The sequence below is a fragment of the Magnolia sinica genome, chromosome 18, assembly GCF_029962835.1.
Source record: "Magnolia sinica isolate HGM2019 chromosome 18, MsV1, whole genome shotgun sequence".
Classification (NCBI taxonomy): Eukaryota; Viridiplantae; Streptophyta; class Magnoliopsida; order Magnoliales; family Magnoliaceae; genus Magnolia; species Magnolia sinica.
The window spans coordinates 23,911,430-23,930,770 of record NC_080590.1 but is presented as its reverse complement, the minus strand read 5'-3'; the positions used below and the strand labels follow the sequence as shown (position 1 = coordinate 23,930,770).

At 40.8% G+C, this 19,341-nt stretch overlaps 1 protein-coding gene across 1 annotated transcript; it reads left to right on the top strand.

Moving 5' to 3' along the window:
• Window positions 1–3,806: 3,806 nt before the first annotated feature.
• Window positions 3,807–14,520, top strand: LOC131234034 (caffeic acid 3-O-methyltransferase-like). The gene is made up of 4 exons (XM_058230993.1): window positions 3,807–4,291; window positions 8,505–8,815; window positions 9,791–9,855; window positions 14,106–14,520. Exons 1-4 carry the CDS (start codon window positions 3,882–3,884, stop codon window positions 14,403–14,405), a joined length of 1,086 nt encoding a protein of 361 aa, XP_058086976.1. The 5' UTR covers window positions 3,807–3,881; the 3' UTR covers window positions 14,406–14,520.
• Window positions 14,521–19,341: the final 4,821 nt, after the last annotated feature.

The window sequence follows — 19,341 nt, the reverse complement described above, 5'->3', positions numbered from 1 at the left end:
TTGAGGAGCTCCTTAGTCAAGATTGATGCTGGCCGACCATGAGACATACAAATATCCGAGCCGACCTCACTTCTTTGACTAGTTCATTTTTACCCATAACAACTTATGATGTTCAAACCAAATATGTCTTTTTTTACTTTTTGGATGGTAAGTATGTTACCAAAGTATGTTACCAAACATACTTACAAGATGATTAAACAGAAACCAAGATAAGCTACTTATAACATAAGTAGCTTATCTAAAGTAACTTAGGATATAAATGCCCCCTTACAATTCGGCCTGTTTGGGAGCATGGATTTGGAACCCCATATATTTGAAATCCTCCTATTGTATTTGGCACCCCGGATTGGGAATCAACTTTAATTAAAAAATAGTTATGCATGTTCTATTTAAAGGGGTTTAAATTTAATTTCTAGATCAATTTTAATAACTCTAATTAGTGATGTATGTAATATTTGACACAACGGTTATAATAAGCCCGTTGAAATATATGCTTTGCCCTAAAATGATGAAATTTAAAGTCCCGGATGGGTCACAAGCACAAGATTATATCCGACAAATTTTAACTGTTGATTTACATGGACAATGTTTGGATGATGTTGATCATCATATTAAAGTAATTATAGTGGTGCGATTGATAATCTAATTGTTTTGAGATATCATTAGTGGGCCATGTGCCCAATAGAATAATAGTAAGGTGACACATGTTACACATGCAACTCTTGGAATGATTTTAGATGTAATCCAAGCTTTCAACATGAATTTCAAACTTTAAACCACCGGTTACTTTATACTGCCAAACAATTAGGGGATTTAAAATCTCTTCAAATCCCCTCAAATCTCCCCAATCCATGGTGCCAAAGGACCCGTAGTTTGCTAATGGTTGGATCAAGCCACTTTATGGTAGAGTGACCCAGCCACCGAGTTGGATGAAATGTAACAATTGTGGCGAATTCGCACCTACAATTATCACTACTACTTATAGCTTTGACCATTTATCCTCGCAACTAGTCATGCAGGGGAAGTGGAAACTGTTAATTTTAAGAGAAAAGTAGGATGTGTTCGGCCTTCAACGCATGACATTGCCCTTTCAGTTGCGCAATCAATTTTTTCTCACATTTCTTGTTCTTTGCGTGTAATTCACACCACATGTTCCTCTACTCTCGTCTCTCCACCCATATTCACATAGCAGATTAGGCACGGCCCTTACTGTGGGGCCCACTTTGATGTATTTATTCAACATCCATGCCGTTCCTTTTTTTCCACATCATTTCAGAGCATGATAATGTAATTGAAGTAGAGCCAAATCTCTGGTGGGGATTTACCTCTCCACCATTAAAAACTTCTCAAGCCCCACATTAATGTTTGTTTGCTATCCAACATGCTGATAAGGTTGCACAAACCTGAATGAAGGAGAAAATAAATATCGGCTTGATTCAAAACTTTTGTAGCCCACTAGAAGTTTCTAATGGCAAATTACTGTTTCCCATGGGAGGGTCCACCTCAGATTTGGATCTGCTTCATTTTTAGGTTCATGCCATAAATTGATCGGTAAAAAAATGATGTACGGAGTAGATGGAGAATAAATATATAAAGGTGGGCCCCACAGTAAGGGCCGCATCGTCTTGGGTCACGCCGGCACCGCACATAATAATCCATGCTTACTAGATGGGAATAGTCTACGGTCAACCTTCAAAATTCCATGAATCAGATCCCGTCTATTTTAAATGGAAGCGGATTGGCTGGTGTACCACACATCAGCTATGTAGCTGAGATAGGTACGCGTCGTGTGAAGACTAGCGCTGACGCTCCTCGAGCTCCGAGTGGTACAAACGGTTCAAAGGAGAACAAAGTTACCTGGCCCCACGTTGATGTATTTATTATATCCACACCGTTCATCCATTTGTTGAGATCATTTTAGACTATTATCCAAAAAATGAATCATATCGAAAGATCAATTGAACCACACCACAAATAACAGAGGGGATAATGATTTTCACCGTTAAAAATTCGTATGGCCCACCATAACGTTTATTTTCCATCCAATCTGTTCATAAGGTCACAAAGATCTGGATGAAGAGGAAATTTTTTTGGTTCATATTGATCCAAAACTTTTGTGACCCCTAAAAAGGTTTTAATGGTAGACGTTTAATCCCCCACTGCTTTTTGCAGTATGATCCACTTTATTGTTAGATCTGTCTTATTTTTTGTCTCAAGCCTTAAGACTAGCTCGCCAAATGGATGAACGGTTTAGATATAACACATCCCTCATGATGAGACCCACATAAGTTGCTGAGGTCAACACACCAGCTATATAGCTGGTGTGTGCTACACCAGCCAATCCGCTTCCCTAAATTTTAAAGCCCATCGCAATCAAATGCATGAACGGCCCAGATCTCCATATACATGGCCGCATAGATGGAGTACCGGATGTTTGTCAAGTTGTATATACATCAATTAGAGACAGCCCTCACAAATTTAGGGGGTGTTTGGCTCATGGTATTGGGAAGGATTAGGTGGGATGGGATTAAAAAAAATTATTACATATGGTAGGGATGGTCCCTCATTACCATAGGAAAAGCTTAATTCCATGCTATGTTTATAATACGGTGATATATTGAATGGATATACCTACCATCATTTGAAATTAATGAGAATAACAGGTGCTATATCCAAATTGTTCATCTGTTTTGTAACCTCATTTTATGGTATGGGCCTAAAAATGAGGTAGATCCAAAACTTATGAAGTCCTAAAGAAGTTTTCAATAGTATGTATTCAATCCCTGCTGCTTCCTATAGTGGGGTCCACTTGAGCTCTAGATCTACTTGATTTTTTAGCCCATGTTCTAAAATGATCTCGAAAAATGGGTGGAAGGTGCAGATATAGCCCACACATCATGGTGGTACCTACATAACTTGCTAACATTTTGTGGAATTGACACGGGACCAATGCAATTCCATCTAATGTAATTCCAGGCATTTCCATTCTTCCCACACATGGACTGGAATTGGCACAGGACCCGGTGAGACCCGATGAATCCCATCCCACCTAGTCCCTTTTAATCCTAGTGCCCAAAGAGGCCAGCATGAAATGGGCAAAGGTACCCAGTGCAGTTCCATCCCACCTAATTCCGTATAATACCACGCGCAAAACGTACCCTCTAAAGAAAACTACCCATACCAAATCTCAGCGCTATATAAAATCCCAGCCATCCAATCAATCACCAACCACTTGATTTCCTGGTCTTTGCTTTCTACACATTTTCTTAAAATGAAATCGACACGCTAGCCGCCGACTGGCAAACGATATCCATCAGTCACACCCGCATGGAAGTTTAAAAACTTCCATACTCGGACAGAATGTGATCGATGATACGCAGGCAGTTATTAATTATATACAGATTGCACACGTTACCGTAAAATTATTTAAATTAAACTGTCCGGGTTATGTGTCCCAATTAAGATTTACCAAAATCAATTAGGGACATTTATTGGACGGCTAAAATGAAAAATATCCAATGATCCTATTTCAATAAACAACTGTCAACTAATTAATCAGAGATTAGGATTGTTTAACCAATCTGATTTTAGGACCGGTTTACTTATTTAATTTGATTTAATGTATGCAACGTGTACAATTCATGAGTGATTGCTTATCCGGCATCGTGCTCCGCCCGAGTATTAAATACAAATCGAAAAAGTCTAGTGGCCCCACATTCGTTTCGTAAAAAAGAAATTTATGCAACCACTTCCTTACATGGTGGGGTCCTAGAACGCGTGGTTGGTGAGCCTTCCGTCCCCATAAATTCAACCACAAAACACCTCCAAATTACAAATCTCTAATTCCAACCTCCAAACCCTCCCTCGCCACTCCCTCCAACATGGCTCCAACTTTCAATCAGTCTACAACCTCTAATGATGAAGAAGAGTGTATGTTTGCCATGCAACTGGCGAGCGCATCGGTCCTCCCCATGGCTTTGAAAGCAGCCATCGAGCTCGACGTGCTGGAGATAATAGCGAAAGGTGGGCCAGGGGCCCACCTTTCACCATATGAGATAGCCTCTCAACTCCCCACACAGAACCCAGAGGCCCCCACCATGCTTGATCGTATCCTTAGGCTCTTGGCTAGCTACTCTGTCCTCACATGCTCCCTCCTAACGCACGATGATGGGCGTGTTGAGAGGCTGTATGGCCTGGCACCTGTGTGCAAGTTCCTTGTTAAAAACCAAGATGGAGTGTCCATAGCTCCTTTGGTGCTCATGAACCAAGATAAGGTGCTCATGGAAAGCTGGTATGTTTCACAGCCTCTTCTTTTATTTTTTTTCATTTTAAAAAATAAATGATTGTCGGCCGGTGGTCCCCATGCTACGTTGGATTCCATGTTGAACGGCTGAGGAGATGTCTCACAACCTAATCTTTTGAGGCGGTTGATGATTGAATTGAGTTGCTGTCGGGCCCACTTTCATGCTTTACAACTGGGACCCGGTTTGGCTAGTGACCACAACACCAGCCTGCTAGCTGGTGTCAAAGATACGTGGACCCCACCATAATGTATTTGTTTCATCCACGCTGCCCATCCATTTTTTTCAGCTTATTTTAGGTTACGAGCCCAAAAATGAGGCGGATCCAAATCTTACGGGGACTACACCATAGGAAACAGTTTGGATTGAATGCTTACCATTGAAAACTTTTTGGGGCCACAGAAAAAATGATATTTGTATTTTTCCTATATTTAGGTCGTGTGAACTTATCAACAGGTTGGAAAATAAACATTACAGTGGGTCCTAGGAAGTTTTTAATAGTGAACGTTCAATTCTCACAGTTTACAGTGGTGTGGTCCATCTGAGATTTGGATCTACCTCCATTTTTGACCTAAAATGAGCTGACAAATTGGACGGATGGCGACGATAAAACACATACATCATGGTGGGACCCACAGAGCTTTGATAGCTACTGTTGGGGTCAAGGGCCAATCTGCGTCCTTACAACTGACATCCCCACCTATACTCCATTTTTTATACGGTTAGATTGCATTGTAAGTGGAGGGTTGCTACATCCCCACCTACTACAGTAGGATACGCAGGGACTTTAGCCATTGTATTTTGGTCCTTTTCAATGATCAAATCTTTTATATGATGGGCCCCAACATAGTTGGAAAAAAAAAAAAAAAAACAAGGGACTGAAGAAATGTTCAACCCTTTGGTCATTTAAGAATTAAGAATATCACCTATATTCAAATAAAGAGGGTAAAATGATCAACGAGCTAAAAGAATCCAATTCAAGAATTTTTATCTTTTGCTAATCTTCCATCGAAAATACGTCCTCCGTGTAAACGGTCTGGATTATTGAAAGATGACCTCAAATCTAAAGTCAATATTGCGGACGTACTATACATACTATCAAATCTATTTTAATTACCTTATTGACTTGATATATATTAACTTATTATTAATCTATTTTATACGTCCCATCAAATCTCTTTTAAGTACTACGCTGCTATGATATATATTAACTTATTATAAATATATTAAAACAAGAACCACCCTTTAAGTGTGTTTTGAAAACTAAAATGTAAATAATACAATGATGTAAAGTTGCGTGTAGAATGAGTCAATTCACGGAATCGAGTAGACTTTGCCTTATCTAAGCTCAAATTGACTTAAATTATATATATATATATATATATATATATATATATATATATATATATATATATATATAAATATATATATATATATAACACCTATGCCCGTATGCACCTTTGCACATGTGTTATGTGCTTTTAATCCAAACCGTCTATGTGATGCGGAATCCCATGAAATTTCAAGAGATAAATTTTCACCTTGATATAAATTTCCAGTGGGCCATAGCAAAGAGAAGTACAAATCAGAGGAGGAAACTATTTTCATTTTTCATAGCCTACCTAAATTTTAGATCAAAGTAAAAATTGGGCTAAGTTCAGTTTTTAGAGCCACATCATGTATGATACATTCTCAAAAAAGTTCACACAAGTTGAGTGCAAACTAATGTGCAGCTTGGCATTATATATATATATGTGTGTGTGTGTGTGTGTGTGTGTGTGGGAAAAGGTACTAAGCGCTCGACCTCATGATAAGCTCCTGTGAGGTCGCGCTGTGTGAGCCCCACCGTGATGCGTGTCGACCATCAACACCATGCATTTGATGGGTACCCTCTAAATTATGGGATATCCCATAAATCGGCTGTATACGGAATTCAAGTGGGCCATAGCATCTAAAATCATATGAAGGCACTGTTAAAACATATAAAAGCACTTGGTGAGGCCCCCCTGAGTTTTGAATACTGCTGAAACTTGGTCTGAACCCTCATCCAAGTGGGACACACATAATGCATGGGCTGGATTTGCAAACCACATCTTGGTGGGCCCAAAAAATGATTATGAGTGTTTTAATGGTGCACGGCCCCTCCCCACTTCTGTATGTGGTGTGGCCCACAAAAGTCATGGATTGACTTGATTTTTGAGACCTAGGCCCATGATGGAATGGTGCATCTGACTGATGGGGTAGATGTTCGAAACACATCACGGTGGGGCCCACACAGCTCCACCTCATGGGACGGACTCGTGAGTTCAAGCGCATAGTACCTTTTCCCTATATATATATATATATATATATATATATATATATATATATATATATATATATATATATATATTTATAAACTATATTAAATCTAATTTAACATGTCCACTGCACCCAACCTAATCTCTCTTCCTCCTCTCTCGAGTCCAACATTCACCTACCACCACTAGACTCGGTCCTTAAGACCCGCGATTCTGACTCGGTCCCTATGACTGTGTTGGACTCAATCCGGATTAGTCCAGGCTAGACCAGGACTTGAATCTGGCCGGGCATACTGACTTGGTACTGAGTCAGGCACGCTGAACTCGGTACTGAGTCGGGTCAAGATCCAGTTAGGTCTTAGAACCGGTTTGGGTCGGGTCAGCCTTAACTCGGTCCGACTTTATTGGATGGCCAGCTCTAAATATCTGCACCATAGCTATTGTGTACTCCAGATTATAAACGGTAGATCCCACGTTCTATTAATTGTCCTAAATCCTGATTAACTATTATCTGGCATGCTTAGTCGCACTTTAAGTCGTCGAGCTTAACTAGTATGGACCATACTCATAGCTGGAATGTAGACATGTAGAACGGCCTAATTTATTAGGATCGGTTCTTCAAGTGCGTGTGTTCCATCTAACAAGTGGTAGGGCCCTACAGGAACGGCCCAGATATCTCAAAGAGCAAGCCAGCGACCAGGATTCAAATCCTACTCATGGGTGCAGAAAGATCATACACGTTCGTGCATACGGTGATGACCATATGTCCGAACTGTGTACGGCTCACTATGATGTCTGAGTGCCATCAAATCCATCCATTAGATTCTTCCACACATGCTAGGCCTATTTTCCAACAGCTAGCTTAATCCATGACTCAGGTGGGCTCCGTCAAATGGAAAACTGGGGTACACTTGGGGCGAAGCCAACCGTAGAAACTTTCTAATGAAATATGGGTTCTACCATCTTGTGTATATGCCATCCTGCCCAGCCACCAGGTGCACCATACCCGTTGAAGGGAAACCCAGAACTCAGCTTTGCCATCCCACCTGAATGTATAGGTTTTAGATGTGAATGTATGGGATGGGGTTTGGAGAGTGACGCTGCCACTAGCCAGGTAGCTACTGGGCGGTGCTCTGTGGGCCCCACCATGATGTATTGATTACATGTCTTATCCAATCCGTCCATCCATTTTTCTAGATGATTTTAGGGGTTGATTCCAAAAATGAGGCAGATCTAAATCTCAAGGGGACCACACCATAGGAAAACAGTAGTGATTGAATATCCATGGTTAAAATTCTCCTAGGGCCATGTAATGTTTATTTGACATACAAAGTTTTGGTTAGGTCATACTGACCTGATGAACGGAAAAATCAAATATCAACTTGATCCAAAGCTTTTGTAGCCTCGCTAGGTTTTTAATGGTGATTGTTAAATCATCACTGTTTTGTGTGATGTGGTCCACTTAAGATCTAGATTTACCTAATTTTTGGGCTCATACCAACCATAAAATGATCTGTGAAAATGAATGGACAGCATGGATGAAACACATACATCATGGTGGGGCCCACAGAGCACCGATCACTAGCAATTAGCTAGTGGCAGGGTCACTAGCCAATCCATCTCCGATTGCATGTTGCTCCCTGTGGTGTGCCCCACTTGAATTTTTGATCAGGATAAATCTCGGCATGTATGGTGATCATGAGAAGGCTAACCAGATTAACAGTTTATATTCCACATACACATCGCCAGCAGCTACACACAGCTTAAACCAATGGTAGTGACCCAGTCCCTGCTATAATTCCCTTAAAATAATCATTAATCAGTGGTTGAGTAGTCATCATTACTGATTTCACACTAAAGCAATATTAAATTTCTTAATCATTTCTTTATTTTGGTGGGCCAGGTATCACTTAAAAGATGCAGTTCTAGATGGTGGCATCCCCTTCAACAAAGCCTATGGAATGACTGCATTTGATTACCATGGCACAGATCCCAGGTTCAACAAGGTTTTCAACAGAGGCATGGCCGATCATTCTACCATAACCATGAAGAGGATTCTAGAAACATACAAGGGATTTGAAGGGTTGAAGAAGGTGGTTGATGTGGGTGGTGGGACAGGGGCCATCCTCAACATGATCGTCTCTAAATATCCACATATCAAGGGTACCAATTACGATTTGCCGCATGTTGTTGCCGATGCACCCGACTATCCTGGTATGTTTTTGCTCTAGAAAAACTTAATCATGACTTCGTGAATACTAAGAAATATCCTAATAAATTTAAGAAAAATAAATAAATAAAGACTTAGAACCTACTGTGATGTATGTGATTACATCCACACCGTCCATCTTTATTGGAAGATCATTTTAGGGCATGGTTCAATAAATGAAGTAGATCCAAATCTCGGTTGGACCACAATACAGGAAACAGTGGTAACCAACTGTTAAAAACTTCTCGTTAGCCACAAAAGTTTTGGATCAAGCTGATATTTGTGTGGTCTCTTCATCCAGATTTTTGTGAACTTATCAATAGGTTGGATGGCAAATAAACATTCCAGTGGCACCCATGAAGTTTTAATGGTGGGGATTCAATCACTACTGTTTCCTGTGGTATGGTTAACATAAGATTGATTGCTTCCTTTTTTGGGATCATGACCTAAAACGAACTTTCAATAAGAATGGACGGTGTGGATATAGTCACATACATCACTGTGAGCCACACAGTCAGGGTCCCACCCACCTTGGTGGATAGAGGGTCTTACCTAATCATCTACCAGCATTATACCTAACTCAGTTGGGTCGTATCAAATGGAAATTTTGGGATATTGTGGAGGGTGACAAAACCACCATAGAAACTCCGAGATGGAATGTGGGGTTCTCCGCGTTGTATATATGTACCATCCAACCCATTCATCAGGCGAGTCTCACGAGGATGAGGGGACGACATTCCTCCCTGTACAGTGTCCGACTGTGTTACGGTGAAAAGGAGGAGGCCCACCAAATGGACGGTTCGGATTCCACATAAACATCACGCGGTGATAATCCCTAGTGCATAAAGTTTTCTTCATGTCTTTTATTAGGAAGGGAATCCACACCCACCCACGAGAGTAGGCTTATAAAATATAAATAGTAGCTCGCGTTTTGCATTTTATATGGTGTTTGTTCACAGAGAGGGTTTGATTGGTTGCAGGTGTGACTCATGTTGGAGGGGATATGTTTGCCAGCGTCCCAAGTGGAGATGCAATTTTCATGAAGGTGAGTTTGAGTCATTGGTCTGTTTATCGGACGGCTAGGATTGTCCCGAGAGTAATGATTTTTGGGCCACTAGCTGGTGGGGCCCACCAGAGATCTTAACATGTGAACCTATGTGGATTGGAGGACAACCTCCTGCAGTCCATCAATCTGATGGCCCCACCGTGAATACCAAAAATCTCATTGGTCATACAATACGAGCTTTGACTGTTCAACGTAGACAGCTGCCTGGCTATTTTTATTTTTCTTCTGGTGAGTGTCATTTTCCATGTGTCGTTTATCCAGAGTGGGTCCCCTCTCTTGGTTGGTTTGGTTGTACTTTAGCGTGCCAACTACGCTTTGGTGATTGGGGTGGGCCACCGGCCATGGAAAAGTTGGGCAAGCCACCAACCTATTCCATTTTCTTATATAGATATTTATTTCACCAGAAAACGTGGACCACATCGGCAATTTCTCAGCCCCTCTTGTGACTTGAAAGCAAATCTCTTTGGATGAATTCCAAGATTAGCCCTAGACAGCTTTTCCCCCATCTCTTCAGTATTTTGTACAAGATAGGAAAAATGTAGGAAGGATTGATCTCATTGTTTAAACTGTTGGAGGCCATTTTCTATTAAAAAAAAATGTGAGACTTATATCCTTATTGTCATACAAAAGTACAAAAGTACCCCATATGTCACATCCTAGATTAGAAGGTTGAAGCACAAACATAGCCCCTATGTCACATGTGCCACCATGTCTTTGGGGCACCGTTGGATACCACTAAATAAATTACTTTTTCTACTTAACAAGTAACTTATTTCATATAAGTAAGTTTAATTTATGATTAGTCATAAGTAACTTTTTTTACTTAAAAGTATTTAATCACTTCAGTTAATATATTTTCAGCTTTCACTTTTCTTAAGTTTTGAATAAACTCATAAGAGAGTCCAAAGGGAAAAGCTAATAAGTTATTTATCAAACATATTTATATTCTTAATAAGTAGAAATTAAAATAAGTTATTTTTTGCATAAGTAACTTATCTTAAGCAACTTAAGATCCAAACATGCCCTAAGTGCAGCAAATGTGCTATGTTCAACCTTTAGATACTCTTTATAAGATGCTTGTGTCAGGTTATATATGCGATGCATATGTCCATGTGAATGCCACATGCATAATCTTACATTTTTAATTGCTACACAGACGCACCACATTTGCTAAATTTTCAGTAAGCATATGTTGATATATGTTAAATAATCATTTCTTACTCAAAATGCTCAGACGGTTAAGGTCAAACAAGATGATTTGAATAACCTTTTTATGCTAAAGTTTTCTAGTACACTAAATCAAGGATAGGGTTATGACTTGGATTCATAGTCAAGTCATACCCACTCAATCTAAGTTCGGGTTAGGTTTGTCAAGGTCCTTAGGTTGGGTTAGATTTGAAAACTCCAACTTGATTTGAAATCGGGGTAGGTTTGGGCTGAGAAAATAAGGCTGGTTAGGTTAGGGTGTGAATAATCACTTGTATTTGGGTTGGTTGGGTTGATTTATGGTGGGGTAGTAAGGATTTATGGTTGGGTTGAGTCTAAGTTGAGCACCTTGGGTTGTAATTCGGATCAGGTCATGTTGGAGGTTAGGTTCGACATTAATTGACCTTCAACCGAACCCAACCCACCCAAATGGCAGTACTCAATATATAGCAAGTCTTCAAAAGCTCCCAAGATCACCTCGCATGGTTACACAAGGTGGGAGTCTACCAGACCATCAAACTAGTTGAACCCATTGGGACCTTTTGCAGTGACATGATCATGTGCAGGTCCCATTATTTTTCATGCAGGAAACCTGTGAATATTTGTCCATCACAGTCAAGTACGCCGAATAATTCTGTTGCTAAGTAGAGAAAATGGTAGACATATCTCTCTCATACATGTGGCAGATGTACGTATGAATTTTGAATGCCTATCCGATCAACCTAACTTTATGGTGTCGTGTTGTTGAAAAGAACCCTGATTGGACCTGTCCATACAATAGTGGCCTTGATTTACCGATGGTGAATAGATGTCATAGTAGGGTAAATAAGCTTGAAGAGTTAAGGTGAGTTTGAACATAACGACAAAATCATTATATTGTTGCAGGCACTCCAGACCTAATCTTTAATAAAAATAACCAAGAAAACTGAGAAAAAATATTAATAAACCACGGAAAGTAATTATGTAAAAAAAAAATAAAAATAGATGTAACTAGATTAGGACCTCAAACATCTGAATAGATTAATTGAAAAGGAGAAGGCAGATGATGTTTACTCGATAAATAGGGGTGTATAGGAACTGAGCTAGCTTGGTTATGCTCGGCTCGACTTGAAAAAGATCGATTCGACTCGGTTTGAAGTTGAGTTCGAGCCGAGTCGAGCTGATTTTTTGAGCTCGAAAATGAGTTCAAGCCGAGTGCGAGTAGGCCCCAACTCGACTCGGATCGAATCCAGCTCGAATTGAACTAGTTCGGTGACTTGGTTACTTTGCCATTGATGTTGCTCACCAAGTGTTTGATAAAATTGACTCAACGAAGTGTGGTCAATGGTAAGGAAGGTATGTGCATGAAACAAATACCTTTTTTTTTCTTGGTTTTTCTTGATTTTTATATTGCTTAGAAGGTGTTTGATAAAATACCTATAAAACCATTGCTTCTGTTTCACATGCAAAAGGATTTTGACGGTGCAGTCCAGGTGTTTGTGAAAATGTTGTAATGACAAACTAGGCTTGATCTTGGCTCGAACTCACTCGAGCTGCTAATTGAACCAAGCCGAGCTGAGCCGAGTTCGAGCTGAGGTCAGCTAGTGGCTACTCAGTTCGACTCGATGTACACCCCTATAATGATAAGTGCATAGTATATAAGTATGTGTTAAAAGAGTACATGCCCCCACACCTAACTAAATTAAAATCTTTTATTTTATCTGAAATCATTGTACTAAGAGACTGTACTGATCGAAGAGTTCCAAAGACAAACGCAATCACCTTCCATTATTGAAGAAGCAACAACAAGCGAAGACAAGGCATGTCCCACACTAAGCAAGTGCAATTAACCATACTCACGTCACTACCAATCTTTCGCTATGTCGGTAGATCCTACACAATAGAATGAGTAAGAAAGGATGTAACTAAGCAATGTAATTATTTAGTTAAACCATTAACAGAAAGTAAATTATCAAAAAATTATGGGATATAAAAATAGATTGTAATGTAAATGAAGATAAGATCATTGTCTAGAGACATTCTAATAGTTGAGATGGAATGGGAACAGCTAATTATAACCATGCGGTGTGATTGGTGAGTTACTGACCGTGGGTGAGGCAGGGATAACAACTCATTGAGTGAGTTCCTGACCATGGGCCCACCTTGATATATGCCTTATATATCCACATCATCCATTCATTTTGCTAAATCATTTCAGGGCATATTTCCAAAAGTGAGGCTGATCCAAATCTCAGGTTGACCACATAATATAGACTAAAGTCCTACTATTAAAAATATCTTGGAGGCCACAAAAGTTTGGGATGAAGCTGATGTTTGTGTTTGCCCTTCATTCAGCTCTTCCTGACCTTATCAAGAGGTTGATGACGAATAAACATTAAACTGGGCTTGGGAAGGTTTTTAATGGTGGGCGCACCGAATTACCACTATTTTCCTGTGGTGTGGTCCACCTGAGATTTGGATCTACCTCATTTTTTAGTACCATGTCCTAAAATGAGCTGGCATAAAGGATGTACAGCCTTAAATATACAACACATACACTGAGGTGAGCCACACTGTCAGGCCTCACCCACTAAACTATTACCCCTGCCTCACCCAATCCGCACCCTTCTCTGTTTGGGAGTGAGCTCTCCATGAACATCCTAGTCCATTGATTATTGATAGGCCCACAGAGAAATGGGCAAGCGACTGGAACCGTCCAACTTCTGGATGCTACAGTGGACAGCCAAAGATTTAAAAAAAGCTGATCAGCTAGTTCATACACTCAATCTATAACGTTAAATTGAAAATTTTCAACTTGGAAAAAAAAATAAAATAAAATAAAAAAATCAGGGGCCAAGCAAAATCCTCCCAGCGTGATAAGAGAACAATGTCCAATCGACAACAACATCCAGAAAATGGGCGGTCCTGATCATCAGACCATCATTGCATGTGGGTCCATGGGGCAAAATGAACTCCTCTTTTGGTTTGTTGTGTTTACGAGGGAACTGATTCGGGTGTTTGGTAATGCTGCATGAAATTTACAGTGGATACTCCATGACTGGAGCGACGAGCACTGTGCGAAGATTCTGAAGAACTGCTACAAAGCATTGCCGGACTCTGGGAAAGTGATAATCGCCGAGTCAATTCTTCCAGTGGCCCCAGAGACTAACCTAGCGGCCCAGGGCGTTTTCCAATTAGACAATATCATGTTAGCCCACAATCCGGGTGGAAAGGAGAGGATGGAGAAGGAGTTCGAGGCCTTGGCAAAGGGAGCTGGGTTCGCCAGTTTTAAAGTCATATGTTGCACTTATGGCACTTGGGTCATGGAGTTCTTGAAGGTGTGATTTCTAGCTTGGGTACCGTTTGGTTATTGTCTGTGACTCTGTTGTGCTTTGAGAGGGGTCATTTTGTAACTTGAATAAAACTATGCATATGGTTTGTTGATTTGAGTTCCATGCAGTCCATTTTGTACTGTGATCGAGATTGTTGATATGTTGGGCCACTGCTTGTATGGAAGATAGGCCAAAGATTGTATTGATAGGACAACTCTGACCATCCAGTTGTGAACTTTGCCCATTTTTGTTTAAAAACTCGACCCATCTGGGTTTTGTATGGAGTGTAATTTGGTAATTTTTAAACTATGGTTTTGCCCCTTTAACCTGGACCGTTGCTATGTTTTGAGTGATCCATCCTTTTCTATGGGTAGTGATCAGATGTGATGCATGGATGGACGATATGAGGTCGAGCACCGTCTTCCCCAGGGGATAATTACTCCAAGTCCATCGAGCTTCTCCAAACTCCTCGCACAGATTTCTTGAATCCACAAGTAGAGATAGAAAATAAAAATAAATTTAAATAAAATCTAAAATAAATTAATTTATTATATAAAAAAAACCAGTTTACAATCCCTTAAATAGTGATATGAACCCAAAGAAGAAGTTTCAGAATCAAACTGCAGCTCAAACTCCCTAACATTATAACTTAATACAAATAGTAAACTTATTATTTATAGACTCATGATTTCCCCCAGACCTCATGGTTTTAGGCTAAAAATAGTAAATGTCCTATTTAGCTTAACCATATTATTCTCCTAATTTTTCTAAGTACTATTTATGTTCGACACAACTCGGCCCAAAACTCAATGGATAAAAAATTATGATCCTACTAAAACTTACTATAAATATTGCAAATTCGATATGGGCAAACCGGCGCATCAGGGTTGGTTGGCTAAAGTAGCTTCTCCTGCCCCAAAATCATATATGGTAGGTCAAACAACTTATTTTGATCTGCAAGATATGCGTGTTTTAAGGTTCTGACGGTCTGAATCACTTCCGCTTCCGATCGGGCCTTCTCTGGTCCATCATGGCCATGAAATTGTCCGTGACCCACTCTACATCAAGATGCCTACCACAGTTCGAGCCGCTTGCCTTTCGGGACATGGTTACTACAAATCAGCAGTCCTGATTGTTTGCACAAGTGGCAGAAGTTACAATAAAAAGTTGGTGGTATATATATATGCCCCTTGCTAAAGCCCACATATGCGTGTAGAGCCTTGTGTAACTACACATGCTTGAGAGATCCCAGCTTTCCATCATGTGGGCCATACGGTTTAGGTCTTTTGGCTAGCTAATTATCAGGCTGTTTCACCCCTCAGGTGGGCCACAGTGTACAGAGATCAGGAGGATTTTAGGAGAGGAACTGGAGGGTGTTTGTGCACTATATGATAAAATTATGCTTGATTTCCTCTCACGTGTACCATGATTCCAATCGTGACCCGCCTGTGAAGGGCCAGATCAAACTCTCACGTACGACGGTGATAGCAATCCATGATGCTCTTTCGTTCAATGTCCTTTCATAGGCCGCTGATCAAACCGTCTATGATCTTCCAGTTCGTTTGAATATCTCCTCCATCCACTGGGCACTGGCTCTTCAGACCTTGGGCTTTGGCGTGCCTAGGCTACTGATTGAATGGAAGTGGTCCTGGCGTGGAACAGATGCCGATAGGGTGGGCAATGAGCCAGGCCAGGCTAGCTACCCCCCACGTAAGACCCAAGGACAGAGCCCAGTCCAAGCCAGACATGGGCCAAACACAGCGAGCGCATGCCCAAAAAATTGGTTGGAGTGGGCCACACTGAAAACTGATAGAATCCCTATTTCTAACTTGAAAGTTCCTAATCTATTAGTTAATCAAGCTTGCTACACATGCACAAAGATACAGGCATTTTAAAGGAATGAAACCAACGGCCTACATTCAAAATGAATGGATTACTAATCTACCATTGGACTGGCATATTTGTAGGATATAACAAATACACATACCAAGTCGGGTTGGGCTGGGCAGGGTAGGCTAAAGTGATTTGAGCCCAATCTTAACCGAAAAATTGAGTGGGCCATGCATGCAACGGAAGCCTGGACGTAAGACGGGTTGGACTGCTACCTGGCCCATGGGCACCCTTACACCCAGGCCATGTGACCACATCATATTTGTTTGGTGTGTACCATAAAAAATTCAATTTGGTTTGTCACTTCTATTTCATCAAGATGAACCTACGCCATCTCATCGAGTCAACATGGTGGAGGCTTAGATTGATAATACTCAAAAAGGGTTTGATCACATGGCCATCCATTGTGTGGGGCTCCTTTTTTTTTATTCTGTAAGCTTCTTAGGGATTAATTTGAGTAGAGTTGTACACGAACTGAGTTAGCTCGGTTAATTTGCTTGAGCAACTTTGCTTAAAATTGAGTTCCAGCAAAGTCAAGTTGATTTTTTGAGCTCAAAAAAATTTTGAGCCGTGTCCGAGCTCAACTCGACTCAACTTAGCTTGGAGTTTGATTTGGTTCGAATTGATTCAACTCGGATCAGGTTAACTTAATATAAATATTTTGTGTGTATATATATATATACCTAAAACCTAAATTCATACTCAACTTGTAGGTTCAGACTTAAACTTGGCTTGAAAGATCAAGCTCAAGATCAACTTGAATTGGCCCGAGATGTTGACTGAGCCAAGCCGAGCTGGCCTGTCAAGCTCGAGGATTGAGTCAAGCCAAGTTCGAGCTGGGTACCCTACTGGTTGCGCCAAGCTGAGCCAAGCTCATCTTGGTTTGGCTCATGTATAGCTCTAAATTTTAGCAATATTTCTAACCATTTGATTATTAGTTAGGCAATGGATGACCCATATTAATTATCTATACTACTTAAAGCCAAGTGGTTGGCGACTATGAAATTACAAACACCCACACTCTGTTGAGTCCACATCTTGTATATGTGAATCCATTCCGTCCATCAGATGGGAAGCATATTTGAACTGCACATACAAAAGGTCAGCTTCCATAAAATTTAAGTGGGCTACACCAACCCGAACAACTAAAATCTCTAAGTTGCCGGCGTGGCTTGCTTAAGTTTTGGACCAAGCTAATTTTTGTATCTTCAATTCATCACGATGAGCTGCACCTTATTAACGAGTTTGATGAAATATACACATGCGATGGTGACCTTACACAAATATGTTGTTGGCATCCTATTCCCATTATTTCCCAGGGTGTGGTCCGTTTGAGTAGCTGACCTGTCTGAGTTTTATTCCCAGGAACTAGAATCCAGGATGTTACCTGATGGACGGAGCGGATTTGACATATGCAACTGGTGGGATCCATAGAGCTTGGGTGTTTTGCGCATCGTGTAAAACAGGTGTTGCCGAAGGATTCAGGGACTTAGAAATTACAAACTGAATTCTTATAGTTTGAATCTTCTGCACCGTTGTAAAATAAGCTTAATTATCATACTTACGTTGATGGTGGGGCCCACCATTATGTATCATGGCATTTAATCCATCCAGAAGATTATCCAACCTAAAAGTTGGATGCCCTAAAAATCAAACAAATCCAACCATCACCTGGGCCACCACATGATTTTGGAAATTTTTGAGTCATTCAACACTGTTTTCTATCTTGTCGCCCACCTGATAATTTTATAGCCTTGATTTTTTGAAGCTTCACCAGAATCCTTAAATAAATTGATGTAGAGCGGGTCGCGGACAGTTTCATGGCCAAGATGGATCAGAAACGGCCCGGTCGACGACAGAAGTGATCCGGACCATCGCAATCCGGAATGAGTTAGCTGACGTAAAATATATGATTTTGGGGTAGAACGAGCTACTTTAGCCAACCAACCCAGCTATGCTGGGTTGCGCTGCCCGGAATTGCGAAAAACCCCTTGATTGACAGTCGTTTCCCTGTTTTAATTTCGTTTTTATTATAAATAGTAAGTTTTAGTTTGATTATAACTCTTCATCCGTTGGGCTTTAGGAGTTGCGCCCAACGTGAAAAGAGCTTAGAATAATTAGGGGAACGGTTTGGTGAAGCCAAATAGGACACTTACTATTTTTGGCCGAAAACCTTGCGCACTAGTAGACATCACGACCGTCTATAAATAGTAAGTTTACTATTTATAGTAAGTCGCTGATTCTAGGAGTTTGAGTTGTAGTTTGATTATGATTTCTTTCCCATTGCTTGATACCCTTATTTAAAGGGTTGTGAACTCGATTTTAATCATTCATCAATCAATTTCGAATTTATTAGAATTTATTTCTATTTTCTGCTTTCTTTCCTCATGGATTCGAGAAGTCTCTGTGAGGAGTCCAGAGAAGTTCCGTGGATTCGGAATAGTTATCCTCTTGAGGAAGACGGTGCTCGACCTCACGTCCTCCCCTGCGTCAGTTTGGTATCAAAGCGAGGTTTCTCCTCGGATTGATGGCTTCTAACGACGGGTCGGGCAACAATCCCATGGGCGGTGCTCCAGGGAATTTACCTTTAACGGCGGCAACTTTCGAAGTAGCGCAACGAGAGAATCAGCAAGCCATGCAAGGGCTGCAGGCTTCCATCGATCGCATAGCGGATCTCTTGGCGGAAAACCTAAGGCAACTCCGTGTTCTTGGTGTCAATCCTCCACCCCCAATTAATCGCCCTGATCGTAGGATAGTACCGACAGTGCATCCAAGGGTCATTCCTGAGGAAGGGGGCTCCAGTGAGGAGGAAATCGACGACATACTCTTCCAACACCCCAGACATGGCGGCGATCGAGTAGATCGAACGGATCGAGAATTCAAGATGAGGGTTGATATTCCTAGCTTCAATGGCCAACTACACATTGAGGATTTCCTCGATTGGCTTTCTGAAGTTGAGCGATTTTTCGACTATATGGACATCCTTGCAGTAAAGAAGGTCAAGCTTGTGGCCTACAAGTTGAAAGGAGGAGCTTCAGCTTGGTGGGAACAACTGCAA